The sequence below is a fragment of the Homalodisca vitripennis genome, chromosome X (assembly GCF_021130785.1).
Source record: "Homalodisca vitripennis isolate AUS2020 chromosome X, UT_GWSS_2.1, whole genome shotgun sequence".
NCBI classification, from domain to species: domain Eukaryota; kingdom Metazoa; phylum Arthropoda; class Insecta; order Hemiptera; family Cicadellidae; genus Homalodisca; species Homalodisca vitripennis.
In genome coordinates, this window is record NC_060215.1 from 11,344,785 (window position 1) to 11,366,649 (window position 21,865).

Genomic DNA, 21,865 nt, shown 5'->3' on the forward strand with positions numbered 1-21,865 from the left:
CGTTATCTGCTATTGTAATTTTCAGACGTGTAATCTTTGCCGATCTTGTATGTTATACTATGTCTCAGAGTTGGATGGACATATATACACTTTGTATATACTTTGAGAAAGGACTGCCCTCCGAGTAAATATCACCGATCTCTCAGTTCTGAGCCGTATTTACATTGCCAGAACAGTTTTCATATTTTAATATTCTTTTATGAAATATACAATAATAAACCGTTTGCAATATCATTGACTCAACAAATTACTCTAAAGGTACTGAAGTCGGAATAGGGGACTAAGATAGCAAAGCTGTAACGTTAAGGAAGTACAATAATAAACCGTTTGCAATATCATTGACTCAACAAATTACTCTAAAGGTACTGAAGTCGGAATAGGGGACTAAGATAGCAAAGCTGTAACGTTAAGGAAGTACAATAATAAACCGTTTGCAATATCATTGACTCAACAAATTACTCTAAAGGTACTGAAGTCGGAATAGGGGACTAAGATAGCAAAGCTGTAACGTTAAGGAAGTACAATAATAAACCGTTTGCAATATCATTGACTCAACAAATTACTCTAAAGGTACTGAAGTCGGAATAGGGGACTAAGATAGCAAAGCTGTAACGTTAAGGAAGATTTCTCATAAGAAAAATTAGTTATTACGCATTCGAACTTGCTTTAGTGTATGATTTTTGAATATCTAAATGATGAAATACAACAAAGTTTGAGACTCTGAATAAACCATACAAATATATCTTTTAATAATAATTCTTAGATACGTATTATTTATATCCTTAAATTTAATTATTACGTATTCAAAGATTTTTTTAGTTTTTTTAGTGAATGCTTTTTTAATATCTAATCAATAAAATACAACAAAGTTTGAAATTGTTTCTGAATAAACCATAACGGGTTTTTTTAATATTTGGATACGTATTAATTATATCTTTAAAATTAGACATCTCCTATAATTCCGCAACTAAAAAAGACGTAACACTTATAAGGATTAAACATTGTGCTTATCGATAAAAACTCAAGACTGTAGTGCTTACTACAGTGGGCTACTAAGTCTTACTTATTACTGTAAAAAGTAGTAAATGGGTTTTATATATACAACACTGTGTGTTTTGCAGTGTAAACTAGTTTATATTAAATTCATAATGTGCCGTTCGATACATAAATAGTATGAGGGGACTAAGAAATCAATTAACAAAACGATTGGAAAATATAGCTTTTACTCATACAGCAAGTTTACATCAAGTTTCGTGTAAGAGTACAGGTAAAGTTAAAATTAATACAATTCATAATATTTAATGCAGGTAAAATATAAAGGGAGCCTAGACCAAACGTAAATGTGATGTTTTCGTTCTTTAGCTAAACGAAAAGTGAGATTATGAATGTGGAAGCAAAATGATATAGTTGCAGGAAGTAAAACAAAAAGATTGCGGTCCTTTGATCCCGTCAAAACAAACTTACCGGTTACCAAAACAAACTCTCGGCACCAAAGCAAAACCGTTTCGGAATAAAAACATACTAGAGGATATAAAAATATGTCATCAATAGAAACTGCTATATTTCAGTTACAAAGGTACAAAAATATCCTAGAATACACAATATTCCTACAAGCTACATCTACATTCTAAACGCTTGAAAAATAAAGTAAAAACGTAATAAATACGAAAACACAAAGCATATATTTATCACATAACAATTATATTCGAGTAGTGGTAGTGGGTTACCAACGGGTAACCTCGAACAGCCAGGCTTCATCACATATTGTAGCGAAATAATACTCAACAGTGCAAACACAGCTCGAAAACAGCAAATGACTTTGTAGTCGGTTCGGCTATTTCTCCGCCAATAGAATTATCTTGAGATTACTGTTTAGCGAACAAAATAAGATCAGTTATGTAATTATGTATTGGTATGAACTAAATTTGATCAGTAGATTGTTGGACGACAATGTGTAATTCATTTCTATTACCACTAAACGTACTAGTGGGTATTTAAACAGGTATTTGAGGCTAGTTACTATTTTTTCTCAGGCAACAGAACAGTTTCAGCAGAAATCGGAGAGTACGAAGAATATTACCGACTTTTACTTGTACAAATAGAGTAAGAAGATAATAAAATTTTCATCATGCATAACTAACAACGTCGATCAGTTCCTCGACAGAATAACGCGAGGTGTGGCTTAGTAATCATAATTGAGGTACAATTGCAGGGTGAGAGGTAGCTCGAACACTTGTGCTGCCAAAGACGGCTCGTCCACCAGGAATTTGCGCAGCGCCAACCGACACTGGTGCAGCAGACTCAGCGGCCCGCTCGCCCGCTCCAGCAGCAGACTCTTCTGCCCTTCGCTGAAGAACTGGTTTCGTCGGATCATGCACAGATCGAAGGCCTCTGACGCCTCCACTAACAGATCAAAGATTTCGGGATTTTTTGAAATGTTCTGGAGGGAGTTGAGTATGCCCAGAGGATCTCGGTACTGTGTCTTCATGATCACCTGGAAAAGGAAGTATGAAATAATTATAAATAGTTTTGGGATCATTCACAACAATTTGTGTAGTATCTAATACATTTGTTTACTGTCACAAAATACTGAACAGTTAAATATTTCAGAACTCTGCTAAGTGTGTAGAAATCAGCTATGGAATTTTAAATAGATAGTCGACCTTAAACCTGTGACATCACCGACTCCAATCTGCCCAGAAGTAATGATGAGATGATACACGAGTCAGGAATTGAAGCTCAGTATATAGTCGTTGGCTCTTTCTGTACTATGTTTACAATTTCCGCACCTAACAATCCAGGAGCCAAGAGTCAATTTGCGTTTATGGTCATTATGACCACAGAATACGATTATTAGCCGAGCTAGTTTTATGTAGAGGTTGAAAAGGAATGGCACCGAGAGGGCTAAAATGCTAAACGATGAATTTTTTACATGTTATATTATACTGCTTTCTCCACTTATTCCCAATCACGTGACACACAAAAAAACTTTTATCGCATCAGCCTAAGTGATGACGGGACTGGGAGTCACTGTTTCATCCATCTTAACTGACGCTGATACAAATTCAAATTTATCTGTAAAAATGTATCGTTTATATTATTAATCTTTTCGATACCCTTTCTTTCTAATCCCCACCCAAACTAACGAGGCTGCTGGTCGTTTCTTTCTTAGAAGAATTCATATACATAGAGTTCATCAAAATATTAGGTAGTGTGTTTATTGTTAGTGTAAAATTCGCTCTCGGATTCCAGACAACAATAACGAGGCTGCTGGTCGTTTCTTTCTTAGAAAGAATTCATATACATAGAGTTCATCAAAATATTAGGTAGTGTGTTTATTGTTAGTGTAAAATTCGCTCTCGGATTCCAGACAACAATTAATAACTCAGACGAAGCAAAGTATTACTAGAATAGATCAAGTACATTGAAGCTGTAAAATATCGCCAGTAACAATATCTGATATCTCATTCCTTGGGGTTTTCTGTCCCACTGTAATTCCGTTTCTCTCACTTGGATTCGAATTGACTAAGCTCTTGATAGTATTTCGGACATTTGCCATCGTTATTTGTTGAAAATGAAAAATTAAAAATAGAGTTTTTTTTGTAACGCATAAAGATGGAAATTATTACATATTATCTTTTCAAATCACCCATCGGCAGTTACACAAATTAAATCTAGAAGGACCTGATGTTTTGTAGAACGGTTGAAAAAGAGAATATCAAATCCACCAATAACTGCGAAGTAATTTATGTGCCTTCAACAAAATATATTTTCATGTTGAGGTACACTTACCTTTGCTCCGAACCTGAGGAGAAGCTTGACAACTACAGGACTCGGTTGTTCGATGGAAGCGACATACTCCGCAAGGACAGGGCGCAGGGGTGGCCCCTCGTCGCTGTCGATAACCAAGTTAGGATTCGCCCCGGCCGTCAGGAGCAGCGTCATCAGCTCTATCCGGTTCGGAACATTGTCAGCGACCGCCACGTGGAGAGGGGTGCCGATTATGGGCGAGCTGGAGTTCACGTTCGCACCTGCAAGTTAACACCTGTCACTATCATGTAAGCGCTGACGCTAACAACTAATGGCTCCATACTTCGGTCGACGTCGGCCGCAGACCAAAATATGGCCCCCGTGTTCTAGACCTGTTCAGCTGCAAGTCAATGTTACTTGCTGCAGCGGCCCTATTCATTAATACTACTTTGCAAGCAGCCAAGATCTAACTTGATCTCAAAATATCGACTTTTTGTAATTCAAATATTATGCTGTGTGTGGTTCAGATTTCTTCGTAGCTATTGGAAATATTTCATAAATAACGCATCACATTTTGCTGTACAATATTTCTTCTACCGGGTCATTCAGATAAAAGTGCATATGTTCAGGTTTGATAGAGGATGGGAATACAACAATTTGTGTCCAGTACACATGGGGTCACATTATGTATCGTTTTTGAGAAAATTGAGAATTGGTGAAACGCAACACGCAACACGTATTGTTTGTTCCATTTGAGATTTGGCCAGAAAAACGCAAAGCTACTGAAACTAAATGTGTTTTTCTTAATAACAAATAAAAGAACATCGTGCAAACAAGAATGTAAAAGTATTAATTTAAAAAATATTAATAATCAGCAAAAATTGGGTGAAAACCCCCGACTCTTTCAACATATAAAACGGACGAGGTTACGAAGAGCTCGGCCTTAGCATCGACACAAACGGGAGAAATTTGGAATATTCGTTGTAATAAGAATAGTTTTGATATTCTTGTTCACATTGTGCGGTTGTTTTATATATTATTACGAGGGAAATAAAGGTTTTCCTACAAGAAGACGTTTCCACAAATTTTCAATTTTCTCGGAAACGAAACATTTGCGACTCCATGTGTTTTGGACAAAAACTGTTTGTATTCACATCCTCTATCAACCCTGAAAATGCGCACTTTATCGGAATCACCCTGTAAATTTTGTTAGATTACGAATTGATACGTACTAATGTAAACTGTACGTAAACAAAATATTCTGCTATTACTAGATATTACATTACTCCAAAGTGTTTCAAAATGGCGGCCTACTAGAACAACGCAATTTTAATATGGCTCCTAGGATAAACTCTCGAAAACTTCTCTTCTTTCGATTGAGCTAGTAGGGCTAATACTATGTTTTATATCAATCATTAGTAGTAAATACCACGTATCGTGAAGGTGCTCCAAGTAATATACGAGTATAACTCGTATAATTTCAATTACTTAATATCTTCGTGATTTGTTATTTTAGCTATCTTATTGTAGACATTTTATTAGCTGGAAAGTATTTTCTCCTTATAAAAAGTATTTTTTAACTGTGTATGCACCTGTATGTGAGTATTTAAGTGCGTTTATAGGCCACGGTAAATTTAAAAAAAATCAGACATTAAAATCAGATAAAATCTCATTAAAATTTTGTTTCATTAATAAATAACCATTTGCGTTTTTAACAACCCACACTCTCGTTCTGTTATAATGTACGTATTACACTTAAACGGTGGTAAAAAATAAAGGAAAACCACGGCTATAACCCTTTGGTTTTGGTCTAATTATGTATCTTTTACATTCAATGTACAAATAACTTCAAAGATAATAACTTTCTGTGGTTTCTATATACAATTTATAATATATTTCATTAACGTTAAATCCAAAGGTCAACATGCATTTCTTTATCATATAAAGGTTTGCTGAAGAGTTCTATCACAATCTTGAGTAAATTTTCAATTTTTCTCTAGTTATGTGAAAGCAAAAATATATATTGTCTTCTACATTCGTCATTATTTTATTTAAATTTAGTTAGTTTTGAATCTCACGAATAAATAAAACTGTCTATTTATATTGTTAGAAAGATCGCTCGACAAACAAGTGTATTGTGCCTTGGTCTCCACCTTCCAAGGTGGCTAAAGTTCACATGTGTGTAGTAGAGCGACTGAAGTGTGTAATGCTCAGTTAATAACTTGAATTTCATTTGCAATTTATTAGTTGATGTTACCATTCAGTATGCAATAAATTTTGAAATCAGAACACTCCAGACAGGAGGGATTGTCCACGCTAGTCGAACGCTCAAGTAAAAGAAGTAAATAAAACTTGTCCAAAGAATGTAGTTATAAAATATTCCAAAAATATACGTCCTACCCCTATGTGTACCAAGAATAGGATAAAGAAGCATGTGCAGTGCGCTACCTGCTTTGATCATCATTTTGACGAGCTCGGGGTCTCCCCTCAGTATGGCCAGGTCCAGAGCTGTGGGTTTCTGATACTCATATGAGTAGTTGACTTTCGCTCCCTGCTTGATGAGGAGGTTGACCGTCTCGTGGTTGCCCGACAGTATGGCGTAGTGAAGGACGGTGCGGTAGTCGTGACGGATGTCCGTCACAGCGTTCACGTCCGCCCCGTACTGCAGCAGCAGAAGGACGCTCTCCATCGCCTAAGGTACAGTAAACCCACATTTCACTTGAATCTACCCAGCTTTATACACGGAATGAGGAGAGAGGATCGAGATCGCCTCCTGGCGAGACTACATGGAACAGCCATGAGGTGAGATAGGCGGAGGGAAAAGGAAGGAAGGTCAAAACTCGTCTAGTAAAGATGCATTACTCATTTTTAAGCTTACTAAGCATTTATGAACCTTTAGGAACCTTACTGATCCTATGAAATTAACTAAATCTATAGCCTACGTTTACCCTTATACTGCCATTCACGGTTTTAACGTGCCACTCCTAGACAACCTTTGGGTTGCCCAAATGAAAATATAACATCGTTCTCTGCTGTACCCAGTTTTGTAACGGAACTCTATCTAATCGATTAGTACATATCAGCCAGAGGTGAACGAATTTTTCTGGCTGGAGGAGATAGAGTGGTAGTGGTACCTCCATATTATAACACATACAGGGACAAGAGTCACTAAGTGACTTGTCCTTGCAGTCCATCCATGCGGAAATTGAGAAGTCACCTTATACCAATCACTGTGGCCTTAGGCGTACAATACTTCAGGGCGTATCGCCTCCTTACCTAGGCCTTGGTTTTAATATTCAAATACTATTCAATAGGATATTCGTTGTAACTTTCTATAGTGGTCTTCTACATGTCCTATGTCATGCAACTTTTTAGCATTATAATTTATGTTTAAAATGTTCAATATGAACTGTTCCACGGTAAACAGACATTTAAGCATTTCATTCTTGAGTAACCTTAGTTATTTATGTAGATGCCAACGGCAAATTTTAAAATAAGTAAAATGAGTGTAAGGGAAGCGATTTTCCTAGCTAATGTTGGCTATTTTTATCAACGATTGTTTACTAATAGGGCTATTACGGGCTCGGTTGGCATTAAAACACAATTAAAGAATTTTAGGTCTTAACTGGATTTTCAAGATGCCGAAATTCAGCCTATCAAACGGTCAACAACAATTCTTTTTCAGCCAACACGCACCACATGTTCTACGGGCTTATTTTACATTCAGAGTACCGCGATAACACGTATTCTCATATGGTAGCAACCAAGAGTACTCCTCTTCAATGGGTAAAAGAGGTAAGGATCCCCACCAATCCAAATAAAATAATTAATACTTTCTCTTTTAAGATTTAGTAACTATTGCAAAGTCATATGATAGAAATTTGGGTTTTAAAAACAAACCATCTGGTATAATTGTCGCTTGGAGTTGCCTCAGTATCTTCCAAGAATCGCGGAGAAAACTATATTACCAAAAACAATATATACTAATGTTATGGTTAAAACACTGAAGGGTATACCTTACTTACTCCGCAGATAATCTGTAATGCTGGTGAAAATTTTATTTTCAACCACATTTCACTGGAATTCGTATACAATTTAACCTTAACATTCGCATTAAAATCTGTTTAACAGACATGTACTGTTCTTGTTATTTTAAGTATTTTTATATAAAGTTACATTATAGAATTCTCGTAAAATTCTCGCTTGCATCTGCATTTTCATAATGCACTTCTTACGTTTAAATTTCTTCCAGAATGCACAAAATAACTACGTTTGATTCCGATTTACTTTTACTACAAAAGTATGCAAGCAAGGGCACGAACCTGCGGTAGTCTGACGGCCTTCATGAGAGGGGTGAGGCCGGACCGGTCTCGGGTGTTGGGGTCCGCTCCGAACATGAGCAGAAGGTTCAGAAACTCGACGTCCAGAGGAGAGACCAAATTGATTTCTGACCCAAAGAAGTACCTCTTGTTGGGGTTAGCTCCGTGTTCCAGCAGCATGCGGGCGATCTCCAGGTGACGTCCGCGGATCGCGAGGCGCAGGGGCTCGTCACACAGGAGAGTGCGGGGAAACGGGTCGTCCGTGTCTTCTCGATAGTCTACCCTCGCTCCTTGTCTCAGAAGTAGAGCGACCAGCTCTATGTATCTGCGAGGACAAACTTATTACACACTGCCACTACAAGCGATATTGAGAGACAAAACTATCCCTTTCCCCCTGATACTAAAAGACTGTACATCAATATTCTCTAAATTCAGAATCAACAAACTCACAAATTACAGAGAACCTCAAGACTTAAACTCCATACGAAGTAATTATGGTAAATAATTACTTAAAAACGTGTTCTCTCCTTCAGTAAATCAATTGACAGTAAAATAATGTAAAAAAATTCATCCAGTTTTGTATAAAATGCTTTCTCGTTCTTTTTCCTATCTGTGAATTCACTCCAAATTATTTAGGTGAAATAGTAGTTCCTTATCAATGTATATATAGAACTGATTTTAACAAGAACCAATTCTTTGTGTTCGTGTATTAAAATTACCTAAATATTGCAAGACTCTTGCATAGAACTTTCTGTACTTGCAATGATGTAAGTGAACGTCACCGATCCACCATGACCTATCGTCCCTTGCATACATGTATTTATTTATACAGGTGGAGGTATAACACATAAAACGATCATTTTATTCAGATGAAAGTATGAGGCAAGAATGATGTGACCTCTAATGAGAAAGTAATTCCGTGCCAAATCGGCCCCAAGATGAATGCAAGAGTAAGAGATGCAGCGAAGTGACCCGGTCATCAGCCCTGGCGCCCCGCCACATTGCAGCCTGCTGCAATAACATCACTGCCAAACCGACAGAGTGGGTTCTGCTTTCCAATTTACGCTGTATTGTAAATAAAAGTTGTTTTCGTTCTCTATAAGCTGAGGTTTTGTACCACATGGGACCCCAGAACTCAGGGAACTTGCTCTGCTGTCTTATCTCGTTTCAGTTACAGATTGCATTTGATACGTGTAAACTAGAATAGTTATTTACATCTATGTTTTTTTCTGTTTGCTACTATTACAATTCCTGGAAAGTCTGGTAGAAGAAGGCTATTATTCGATCCCTACCAGTAGCATATCCAACATTATTGAAGAAAGGGTATGTACACACGTACAGATAGTTTTTGTGCATATAGACAGTGGAATTTCCCCAGAAAACCCCACGATTATGAATGAACTCAAATAAAACACGTGGCTGACAGAACGTAACGAAAGAACTATTGCACAGACGGACAGACAAACGGCCTTTGACCTATTGACCCCAAAATAGGGTTCTTGCGGGAACCAAGAGAAATCCATGTACCCAGTTTCAAGTCTCTAGGACCTTTCTATCAAGATTTATGAAACAGAAGGATAGACTTTACCTTTTAACCCCAAAATAGGGTTCTTGCGGGAACCAAGAGAAATCCATGTACCCAGTTTCAAGTCTCTAGGACCTTTCTATCAAGATTTATGAAACAGAAGGATAGACTTTACCTTTTAACCCCAAAATAGGGTTCTTGCGGGAACCAAGAGAAATCCATGTACCCAGTTTCAAGTCTCTAGGACCTTTCTATCAAGATTTATGAAACAGAAGGATAGACTTTACCTTTTAACCCCAAAATAGGGTTCTTGTGGGAACCAAGAGAAATCCATGTACCCAGTTTCAAGTCTCTAGGACCTTTCTATCAAGGGTTATAACAAATATGGATGGGCTTAGCTTTTTGAGCCGAAAATCAATAGGTTTCTTCGTTGGACCGTGCCTGTGCACATTGTTTTAAGTCTACAGAGCGTTGAAGGAAGGAACAGAAACACGATTTTAAGGAGGCACTGCTGGGCCATAATGACTTTAGTTGTCAAACATTTATATCGCTATAGCGTGGACCAATATATTGTATTTCCCATATATTGTCCCATCGATTATGTTTTACAATCCTCTTATGGAACAGCATGGAAATCCATACGGTGTCCACACATTCCCTTCAGCCCGTACTACCAGATTAACAATGTATTACGCCACTGCTACAGATGTGAATACATATCAAATAGAACAAATTTTCAATTTACTACTCAACAATAAAATTTATACGGAAACAACCGAGTGTAAAATGAATAAACTGGAAATTTTAGGTCGGGATCACTTATTTCCATGCACATCAGAGACACATGAAGGACTTACCCGTGTTCGGCGGAGAGATGGAGGGCCGAGTACCCACACTCGTCCCGAGCATTGACGTCACCTCCTCGCACCAGTAGGAGGCGAGCGGCCTCCGGGTACCTCTGCCACACCGCGTAGTGCAGGGGTCGCAGCCCCTGAGTCACGGGTTCGTTCACCTTGGCTCCGGTCGCCAGTAGGATCCTTATGTCGTCCAGAGGTACCATCTTGACGATGCTGTCAGCCAACTGCCGCTGTAGCGGGTTGGCGGGCATACAGTTACCGGACAGTGCCTTGTACATTGCGCTCGTTCACTTGTCTTCACTGCTCTCCTCTCTTCTCCTGCGAACATATCGGATATTCGTGTACTAAATCTTGTATAGTTAATTAATCAGTGAAAATTAAAATCGATCAGAGAAATTAAATAATTTTATCTGTTCTGTCACTCGCCAATGGCGTAGTGTAGCGGGTACAACGGTTATCGCAAGATAACCGGATCAAGCAATGTCGTGCGTGGCTGCTGCTGGGATGGATAACCGCTGAGCGATCCTGTCCTTGCAAGCAGCTCGCCTGCCCGGATATTGCTGATGGTTCGGAAGTCACCTTTAGGCCGTTGGTACCCAGGTTAAGTGTTAGAGAGGGCTTCTTAGCCCAAAACTTCGCCTGGTAAAATAAGACATCTGTACATTACTTCACTTTTACTCGCGCATTTGAAATCCGTTGATACCAAACAAGCAATATTATTCTAACTAAATAATCTTTAATAGTCACAACACGATAAAGTGGATACTTAAAAGTTATAATTCTTAGCAGAAATAGTCCTAATTGTACGAATCATGTCTAAATGAAGCTCATACCTAGGTCTTCCTGTTCGAGTGTTTTTTTATCTTGCCGATTTTTATATCTACTATACAATAGTTTGTCACCAGTAGTAATCACCAAAAACACCAAACACCGGGAATATGAATCTCTAAGTAGCATGTGACTTGGACTTTGTGAAAATCTAAGCTAATTTTGTAATCGATTGATTATTTTCAATGGCACAATGGCACATGTTTGTGACTACTTCACAGATAGAAACTGTTGAACTGAGACTAATCCTTCTCTCCAATGGATTTTCTGTACGATCTTGTGCAATATGCCATACGTACTTTAATGTATCTAGCTCAATATAGTATTTACACTAACTATGTCAAAGATTATTATATAAACGAAAAACAGGTTGCCAGACAATATAGTCTTAGTGTGATTGAAATAAATAATACACTACGTTAACAATGTTATTATCTTATCTGTTTTTTGGATATAGCTAGGTATAGGTATTACCTCTAGGTGTTCGAATAAATCCACTACTTCAGTTTGAAACCTTTTCCCCGCTTTTACTTTAACATCTACTAAATATCAATTTGAATATATAGTAATCTGAAGTAAATAATACCGCTATCTCTACATATTCGGCTTTTATTTGTTATATAGCATATAATATACTTGCTATAGCAATGCTATAAACCGTTAAAAATATGGTCTTTAACATTTTAGAAGTCTTAAGAAAAATACTGAAAAAAACCTGTGTATTGTAAGTATATAATCGCGAGCAGGCTGCTTTAATGCCTTATAGTCAGTTCTGATTTGGTCTATAAGTAAAAAGTATATGCACATAAACCTTTAATTTTCTTGGTCAATTGGAGGGGGGGTAGTAGGTTACCAAACATTGTTAGAAATAGTTTATGTACACGAACACACATATCGAAATGTTGTTTAAAATTTAAAACGAGTTTATAAAGCTATTAGAGTTTAAAACATTTTAAATTTTATGATTCAAATTAGTTTTCAGGTGGTGAATCTTAGTGCTCGCTATACAATTCTATTTATATTTTATTATTGTGTGAAATTTAACACAATAAAAACACAACAGTCCAAATTTTCAACCATGTGAGGTTGGTATAAAACGAAGCCCATTTTAAAATCAGTTCCATTGCGGTATTAAGCGACATGATCCCGCGGGCCACTGCTGTGCCAGACGTTCTGCTTGGTGTAATATCTGCAGCTTATTACAAGTTCAAACTGCCTGTGGGTTGACCTAAAATGATTACAAAATACATGGACTAAGGCGGAGAGTGAATCTCAGCCAGTAAATGGAGTCTTGGGCAACTCGTGTAAGTGTTGCCAAAACTCAGCCAACTATAAATATTGCTTACGTCATGCGCATATTTGATTCTAAGTGATACAGAACGCGTAATGGTTTTCTCGTGCTTTCACTTGATGTTAAAGAAGTTCGACTTAATCGACAATCGGCCGACGCTTGCAGGTATTGCGACAAAGAGGAGAAAACTTAGGAATAAAGAAAGGTGATGGACTTATTATTGTAAACTTGATGATTTCTGACCAGTAAAATCTCATAAACGGAACATCCCTTACATGTGGCCAACTGGAGCAACGTCATTCTTCCGGTAACTACAGTATAAGAATAGTTACTATAGTACTATGCTATAGTTTCGGTATACTACGAACAAGTCGTGTGTTGCTGGATACCTGAAAAAGTATTTCTTTTACGAGATATATCTGAGGTAGTAAAGAATATTCTGATGCGAAAACCGCAAAAATCTGTCTGCAAATGCCAAATTCGGAGCAATTGGAGTTCAAAACACGCCAGACACAACATTGCCCCATTCTTCGAACTACCTGCCATAACTTCGTCTACATTTGAAGTCACTCTTCCAAAAAATAATCCGTGGAAACAATCTTTAAAGCAAAAATAAAGCGACTTCGAAAACCTGTAAAAATGTTACTAATAAATTGCCGGAACTAAAAAGTCAAATATATGTAGTTTTGAATTTACGATATCAAATATCACAATGTTTTAATGTTGCGCCAAAGTTTAAGAAACAAAATAGAAAGTTAATTCAAAAGTAATGGCATTATGTGACATATTTTTTTATTACAGTGCTTCCAAATATAATGCGTTATTTTCCATAAGAAACTAAATAAAACATTCATGTGGTTTAAGAACTTTATAACTTAACAATGCAATACTTGGATATCGATATTAGTGTAGAATATTGCTGAAAGACCGTATTAGCAGCTAATTAATGGGTATCGTTAGACTTTAATACGTTTTTTCTATGAAATTATGATTGGTATGCCTTGCAGGAGAAGTAACTCAATAGCAGTATTGAATAATTAATTAAGACCATGTTCTAAGCTACATTCTTTCAAATTTGATTTACATAATTGCGCTGTGCAAAATTGAAATTGTACAAAATTTTGTTTTCACGTCATTAGTTTTTAGACTAATTGAATTAAGTTTGGTGCCGCCTTCAAAAATGGTTTCGTATCTGTTTTGTATAACTCATAACTTTGAAAGACCTATTATGTACATTGTTTTATTAGATTTTATGCTCTAAATTGTTAACCAAAACTCACAAGTAGGAGGTATCACAATCCCATCTCTCTATCCCGCCTGGTGTTTCCTACGTGTTTCCAAGTTGGGAAAAACAAGGAAAGGAACATTTTCTTTACCATTACTACGAATATTCTAGAAATAAATCCCCTTGCCTGCGTACTAGTATGCCTGAAGCGCTCTACACAACTAGTTAAATAAACCTTACCAAAGGATGCGTTATGTGGAACAGTGATACGAACGGCGAAACGCCCCTTAGCTGGATAGAAGGCTAAATTTTAAATTTCATGGATCACTATATCCTTTCCTTCTGCTCTAGGACGGATTAGAGCAGTTGCCTCCAAGAGATACGTCACTCAGGGCAGTATTAACAACGGAACGTTCCTTAGCAACCGTAAGGTGAGGGTTATTAGAAGAAAACTGCATCTCGGCAACTTACAGTGTCTTGTTGCTCCGTGTTAATTTCAAAGTACTCCTAGAGGAGCGTCATCTGGAAACTATGCCAACCGATAAGATGCGCACAGCACCTCAATGGTTATTTGGAAAATACCACTATGTTTATTGTTGTGTCCTGTCTCATTCCTCCAAGACGTATACCATATTGTCTTCAGTAATGATGTTATTCCGAAGTTAAACACAAATAATGATGAAGGAAACAGGACTTTTCCGGCCATTAGCCTTTGTTCAGTGATACAAACAATCGGTAACTTTAAGTTTCGAGATCTGCAATCTGATCTCTTCTTCAGGTAAATAACTAACCTAACACATAATTAAAAACTAGTTTAAATAAACAAATCATACCAGAGCGTTATGACACGCGTAAGTCAGGAATCACAAGCTGAAGAAGAGATCAGATTGCAGATCTCGAAACGTAGTGTTACTGAATTTTTTGTATCACTGAAACATGGCAAATGTCCGTAAAACTCCTGTTTCCTTCACAATCCTTCCATCGTCACAAACTTCAAATGATGTCTCGAAGCACTGCCGAGTAAAGTTTGAGACTTAATTTTAGGTTTCCAAGTTGACCCCTCCATCAAATACCACTGTATTGAATACAATTTTAAGTAAATATGTAGTTAAGAAAGCTATTTTAACATAACAATGAAGTATTATAACATAAGTATACTAAGTATATACTTATGTTAGGGTGAATTACAATTTTTAATATTAATTTGTTAAATGCGTTCATTGTCCATTTTCATACTCGTCATGTCTATCATTGGTGTAAAAGAGCATGATGGAAACGATTTAATTAATAATGCCTGAAAAAAGAACTGTGGTAAAGAAGTAGAATGGAAACAAAATTCTTCTCGTAAGTTGGGGGAAAAAGAGTATTGATTTCCACGAATAAAACCATTTTGAAATAATGAAAAGTTGTACGTATACTGTAAAAATAAAACAGAACGCGTCATCTCAAAAACCACTTCATTATCATAGCCTTTACGGTTGAAACATCATACATAGTTCAAGAAAAGTGTTCACGTTTTTAACCAATTAAGCTATCTTAATTTACAATTAGAACTGCAGCACCAATACGACAACAGATTTTGACTTTTTAGTCGCAAGAATATGTATTACCATAGTTTTTTACAGAAGTGGTTTTGCAGTGCAGTTAGCATTAGTAGATATTACAGAAATTTATAGAAGGATTACCGTATTGCTGTCCAGAAGAACGTCAGTTTGTATAGCAATAGTAGGCTAGGTATTACGAGAATCTCCAGTAGAAATACCGTAATGTACTATAAAGTAGACTGTGAGTATATATTGAATTAGTAGGTGGCACGTGAATCTGCAGTAGGATTACCGTAATGTAATATACAGCAGACTGTGAGTATATATTGAATTAGTAGGTGGCACGAGAATCTCCAGTAGGATTACCGTAATGTACTATACAGTGGACAGTGAGTATATATTAAGTATATTATATTGAGTTAGTAGGTGGCACGTGAATCTGCAGTAGGATTACCGTAAAGTACTATACAGCAGACCGTGACTATATATTGAAGTACTAAGTGTCACGAGAATCTCCAGTAATGTACTATACAGTAGACTGTGAGTATATATTAAAGTAGTAGGTGTTACGAGAATATCCAGACCACCTTAATGTACTATCCAGTAGACTGTGAGTATATATTGAAGTAGTAGGTGTCACGAGAATCTCCAGTAATGTACTATACAGTAGACTGTGAGTACATATTAAAGTAGTAGGTGTTACGAGAATATTCAGACCACCTTAATGTACTATCCAGTAGACTGTGAGTATATATTGAAGTAGTAGGTGTCACGAGAATTCCCAATAGGATTATCGCAAATCCAGAAGAATGTAAGTATTCAAAACAGGAGCAGATGTGATGTGAATCTCCAGTAGGATTACAGCAAATCCAGAAGAATGTAAGTATTTAAACAGTAGCCGGTGTGATGAGAATCTCCAGTAGGATTACCGCAAATCCAAAAGAATGTAAGTATTTAAACAGTAGCAGGTGTGATGAGTATCTATCTCCAGTAGGATTACCGCAAATCCAGAAGAATGTAAGTATTTAAACAGTAGCCGGTGTGATGAGAATCTCCAGTAGGATTGCCGGAAATCCAGAAGAATTTAAGTATTTAAAACAGTAGCAGATGTGGTGTGAATCTCCAGTAGGATTACAGCAAATCCAGAAGAATGTAAGTATTTAAATAGTAGCCGGTGTGTGATGAGAATCTCCAGTAGGATTACCGCAAATCCAAAATAATGTAAGTATTTAAACAGTAGCAGGTGTGATAAGTATCTATCTCCAGTAGGATTACCGCAAATCCAGAAGAATGTAAGTATTTAAACAGTAGCCGGTGTGATGAGAATCTCCAGTAGGATTGCCGGAAATCCAGAAGAATTTAAGTATTTAAAACAGTAGCAGATGTGGTGTGAATCTCCAGTAGGATTACAGCAAATCCAGAAAAATGTAAGTATTTAAAACAGTAGCAGATGTGATGTGAATCTCCAGTAGGATTACAGCAAATCCAGAACAATGTAAGTATTTAAAACAGTAGCAGGTTTGATAAGAATCTCCAGTAGGATTGCCGGAAATCCAGAAGAATGTAAGTATTTAAAACAGTAGCAGATGTGGTGTGAATCTCCAGTAGGATTACAGCAAATCCAGAAAAATGTAAGTATTTAAAACAGTAGCAGATGTGGTGTGAATCTCCAGTAGGATTACAGCAAATCCAGAACAATGTAAGTATTTAAAACAGTAGCAGGTTTGATAAGAATCTCCAGTAGAAAAATAGTCTTGTTGAGAAATATTACTCTAACATACGAACTCGCCATTACACCAAGTTACTTTCAAGACCAAAATTCGTCATTTCAAAAGGTTTTATTTTGCCACTTAATAGTAAAGAATTGATTTCACCGATCCTAAAAATTAGTAAGGGAGGCTAGTTAGTCTAACGAGGCCGAGGATGGGAAGTTTGACGACCTGAAGCGCGTCACGACGCAAGAGTGAAGAGGCGGTCACAGGGTCGAGATGCGACGCAGATTGCGAATATAACCGCGTAAAACGCAAAAGAACGTTCTGTTTGTTCCCGTCGCATTCAGTCTGGCGCAGTGTTTCGTGATTAAGGGTACGTTTCTATTGTTTACCCCATTCACAGGAACAACAACCAGAACAAAGAAGATGAAAATAGCTCGCCACGTTGCCAACAACCCAGAGGTCAGTCAGCTGATCGTAATTGCTCTGTGATTTATAGCTACTTTCAACATAACCTCCATTACTGAGGAAGTACGAACTATGTAATATGGAGGCAAACATCTCCACAAAAGTTATGGATTTTGTATTTGCTGCAATGATTGTTGAAAATAATACAAGAAATATTTCTTTACATGGAACAATTACAATACTTCACGAAAATCTATAGTTCAATAAACACAGTAAGTCAACTAACATTTCTGTTCAAGTATACGTTACAAATATAAAATATATCCCTAAAAATATAAAATAAATATAAATATATAAAAGGTTATATAAATCATCAATTTCTTTAAAATTCATATTAACCATAAAACTACTATTTATATATTTTTAACTCGAGTATAACCTGACTGACAAGGGGATTTCATGATAACTACGTACTTCAGAATCTGATACTTGCATCTTTAAGAGAACAGAATAATTTTGATGTTAATTGAAGTCACACTTCTAATTGACAGTTCAGAAAATTGCTCTTGTAACATTCAATAACATTTCATCTGGTTGAATTGACAATGAAGATTTTTAGGTGTTTGTTTGTGTTTTCTGTGAATTGTTCTATAAGTTTGTGTTTTTTCCTTAATTGTGAACTTAAATGTATTCATGTATCAAATATTTCAATAACTGTAATTGAGATCGAAACAATATAACTGTTTTGAAATGTTTCTACCTACTTTTGTACTTTTTATTGTACTAATAAATTGTATATCTGATCTTACCAAATCATCATAACTTGATAACTTGAATTGAGTACCAAACCGTTTCAGTGCGTTTGTTTTTGGAACACGTTTGTTTATTTTACCATACAAGTTTACTACAGATTTTGGCAAAGTTACTATTAGCAATAATATTTTTTAACTCCCTAGATTATTAGATGGTTTTTGCTAATTGGATGCGGTGTACAAGTTTGTAGTCGACATAACATATGTGTGTATGTTTCAAGGTCTCTTTAAAACATTGCTTGCAGTACTTTAAGCCAATTTAGTTTTCATTCGAAAGTTTTTCACCTAGAGTCCAGATTCAACAGTTTCATATCTGAAAATCCTCAGTTCAATGTTAAGTTTGTTAGCCTTAATAGTGGCTGATTAACTAAAATTGTATTTATCCTATAAAATCTATTCCATAGACTATCACTTGGTTATCGATTATTTTATTGGTAACTCTAATAAAACACGATGCCTCATCACCTAAGCTGAAATCGCAGGTATTAAGAACGTGGACTCAACTACATCGTACACGATAGTTTGTACAACCACAGAAACTGCGTTGTAACAGATAAATTTGTCTTCTTTAGGATTATAAACAATAAAAAGTGTATTAATCTTCATTTAAATACACACAATATATATTCGCAGTTTAAAATTACACATTTTAACCGTTCAGCATTTATACATATAAATTGATACGATAACTGTGGAATGGTGTTAAATTTACAAAACAATAATAGTGTTACTGGTCATGTATTAGTAGTAAACACATTGAACTGCAAACTCGTTATATAATTAAATGTGGCATTGAATGTTCTTCACATACATCGTGTTACTTATGTGTTACAAATTTTAAAACATATTGTTTAACCTCTGCAGAACTTTAGGAGACAAACGGAAAGCCGTATCCATCAGTGTTTAGTTCCCAACTGACCCGGAGGAGTTCATCGAATTATAATGAACCTTAAAAATACAAACTTGGTTGGGTGGGATGATATCCCAACCTCTGTCATTAAACAGTCTGTCTTTGAATCTATGTCTGTTTATTAGAGTTAGTATTAAATTCCGTTAATGAAAAACATCAAACTGGTTCAATGTTATGTGAGCTGACAAGCATTCGATTGCGTGGAACACAAGTTGCTCTTACTATAACTTGATTATTATGATTTACGTGGAAAGGTCTACGACTGGCTAAGCTCCCACTTGTCTGAACAGAGAGTCATACAAGGTTGGATCAGTAGAAACACTCATTTCAAATTGGAAAACTATTACGAGTGGACTCCCCCAAGAGTCAGCATTAGGTCCTTTGCTGTTTTTAATTTACATTAATGACCTTCCACACAGCCAAACATGATTTTCCGTTACATTATTTGCAGATGACACAACTTTATTAGGAAAAGGAGATAATTTGTCTGAGCTTGAAAATTCCTTGTAAAGGTCCCTATGTGAAGCAAGTAATTGGTTCAACGTTAACGGTTTAATGCTCAATAAACAAACAAATAATTCAGTGTATGCCTTTTTTAAATCAGTTTCCAGAAGTAAATGATCGTGTTAATAAGGTTGTCCATTCTTCTAAATTCCTCAGGGTAGTAGTATACAGACACCTTAAATAGAATGAACACGTAGAGCAACAAATATAAACAAATACAGCTTGTTTTGCTTTGAGAACATTGTTGCTCTGTAACAAACCGTGACATATTAAGTCTGTCTACTACACATATGTTTGGGGACATACCTGAGATATGGGGTGGCATTTTGGGAAAATTCATTAAAATCAAAAAATGTGTTCAAATTACAAAAACGCACTATAAGAATTATGCTTAAGCTTCGATCCCGACAGTCACATAAACCATTTTTCATAATTAAGAACATTTTATACAAATTTAAAGTGAATAGTTCCATAAAACTCAAGTATTTCACCCTTAAAATACAATGCATCAGATACTACACTATCCTGTTCATTGGTTAAAACATTATGAGTAGGGGTTGTTTATTCTGCATTAAAATTTTAAAATATTATGCCACAATCATTAAAAATGAGTATTCAGTTCAACAATTTAAAATTCTTTACACGCTAATTCATTAACTGGGCATATTACTCTGTTGAAGAGTACTCAAGCACTTAAATTGTATTTGTTACATGTCTTAGGTAATTTTTGAAGCCAAATGTACTTTTTACTTCTTTTTATTTGTTGGTTTAACTCTAACAAATCACATGTTTAAATTGTCTTTTCTAAAGAATGTGTAAACACGGTGTGGAACTTTTATTTAATAAATGAATTATTTAACCTATCTCTACTGTAAATAGTAGCGAAGTTTGAACACATAGCTATGTAATAACAGTGATGCTATTGTTCATCCGTTCTTCATGCTACTTGTGTTTGTTCACCGCAATTTACAGTGAAGTATTTATTGTTGATCTAGTTAACTAGATCTATATCTTACGGTGTTCCCTAATTATGTATGAACAATAAAGATTCACTGATCGATTGATCGATAGTATCAGTGAAACTGTTGCTTACGGCTAAAGTAAAGTGAGAAAGTAGACGAATCGATAATGCTAACACGATGGCACCTGGGAGGCTATTCGCTGTATCTCACCAGGTGCTTGCTTTGTAGCAAAATAAGTGTACGGAAGCAGAGAGGAACTCACCTAAAATCAGATTAGAAATATATCGGCAACAGGCGAGAATCGCGCGATCGCACTGTACACACTCGTTCACTGTGACCAGTATGGTCCGAGCTCCTCCGCTAATACCAAACGACTGAACAAAAGGGTTGCGAGCGTAAACAAAACAGTTCCTGGCGCGGTGACAGATGCGTGCCTATTTATATCGCGGCCTGTTAATCGCAGTTCCGACTGAGATGGGCCAACCTGCAGCCTGTGACGCAGGCCATAGTCCGCGGCCTCTCGACCACTGGACACAGGCGCTGGCGGTCTGTTTGGTCAGGTGACCGAGGGACGACGGATATAGCCGTCCGCGTCGTGGACAAAACAAAGAGGGTCCCGCGCGATACCGCATCTGCGCAACTCTTCGTAGGAACGTCCGTATCCCTCCGTCGTAACGGGCACTGCGACTAACTTACTTTCTCACGCCGTATACATAAATACGATGAGGATTCCGTTTAACCATGAATGAAATACGAAAAAGAACGAAATTGCATTTTATACCTTTCCAGAACAACTTGTGCCATCTTACTCTGTTTACATTACAGACATAATATATCCTATACCTTAAATAAACAATTAATAGTTCAACAAAACAAATAATTACTCTGCAGTTATATTTGCAACTTATTCCTAAATACAGGCACAGTACAAAGTTTCAGGTTTCGGCGGAGGTCACTGCACAACTTAGGGCCAAAGTAGAGAAGCTTCTCCTCCCAAACTCGTGCTTGACTTCAGGATAGTGCAGCAGGTCACCGTTGCGGAAACGGAGACTCTCGCTCAGTTACTGCAGATTTGTCCACATTTTTATGTAGGAAGACGCTTATGTTGGTTCATTTTGAATACTTTTTTTCTATTCTGACGTTTGGGCTGACCTTTTGGGGAACGGCCCCAGTTAACTCTGTTGGGAGAATTATTAAATTGCATTTTACTTTGTGGAC

At 36.6% G+C, this 21,865-nt stretch overlaps 1 protein-coding gene across 1 annotated transcript; it reads right to left on the bottom strand.

Moving 5' to 3' along the window:
• Positions 1-1,206: 1,206 nt before the first annotated feature.
• LOC124368680 (ankyrin-3-like) lies at positions 1,207-21,197 on the bottom strand. Its single transcript, XM_046825964.1, has 6 exons — positions 20,910-21,197; positions 10,452-10,769; positions 8,073-8,394; positions 6,199-6,442; positions 3,793-4,031; positions 1,207-2,494 (listed from the first exon to the last, which is right to left on the bottom strand). Exons 2-6 carry the CDS (start codon positions 10,727-10,729, stop codon positions 2,183-2,185), a joined length of 1,395 nt encoding a protein of 464 aa, XP_046681920.1. The 5' UTR covers positions 10,730-10,769; positions 20,910-21,197; the 3' UTR covers positions 1,207-2,182.
• Between the last annotated feature and the right edge of the window lie 668 nt (positions 21,198-21,865).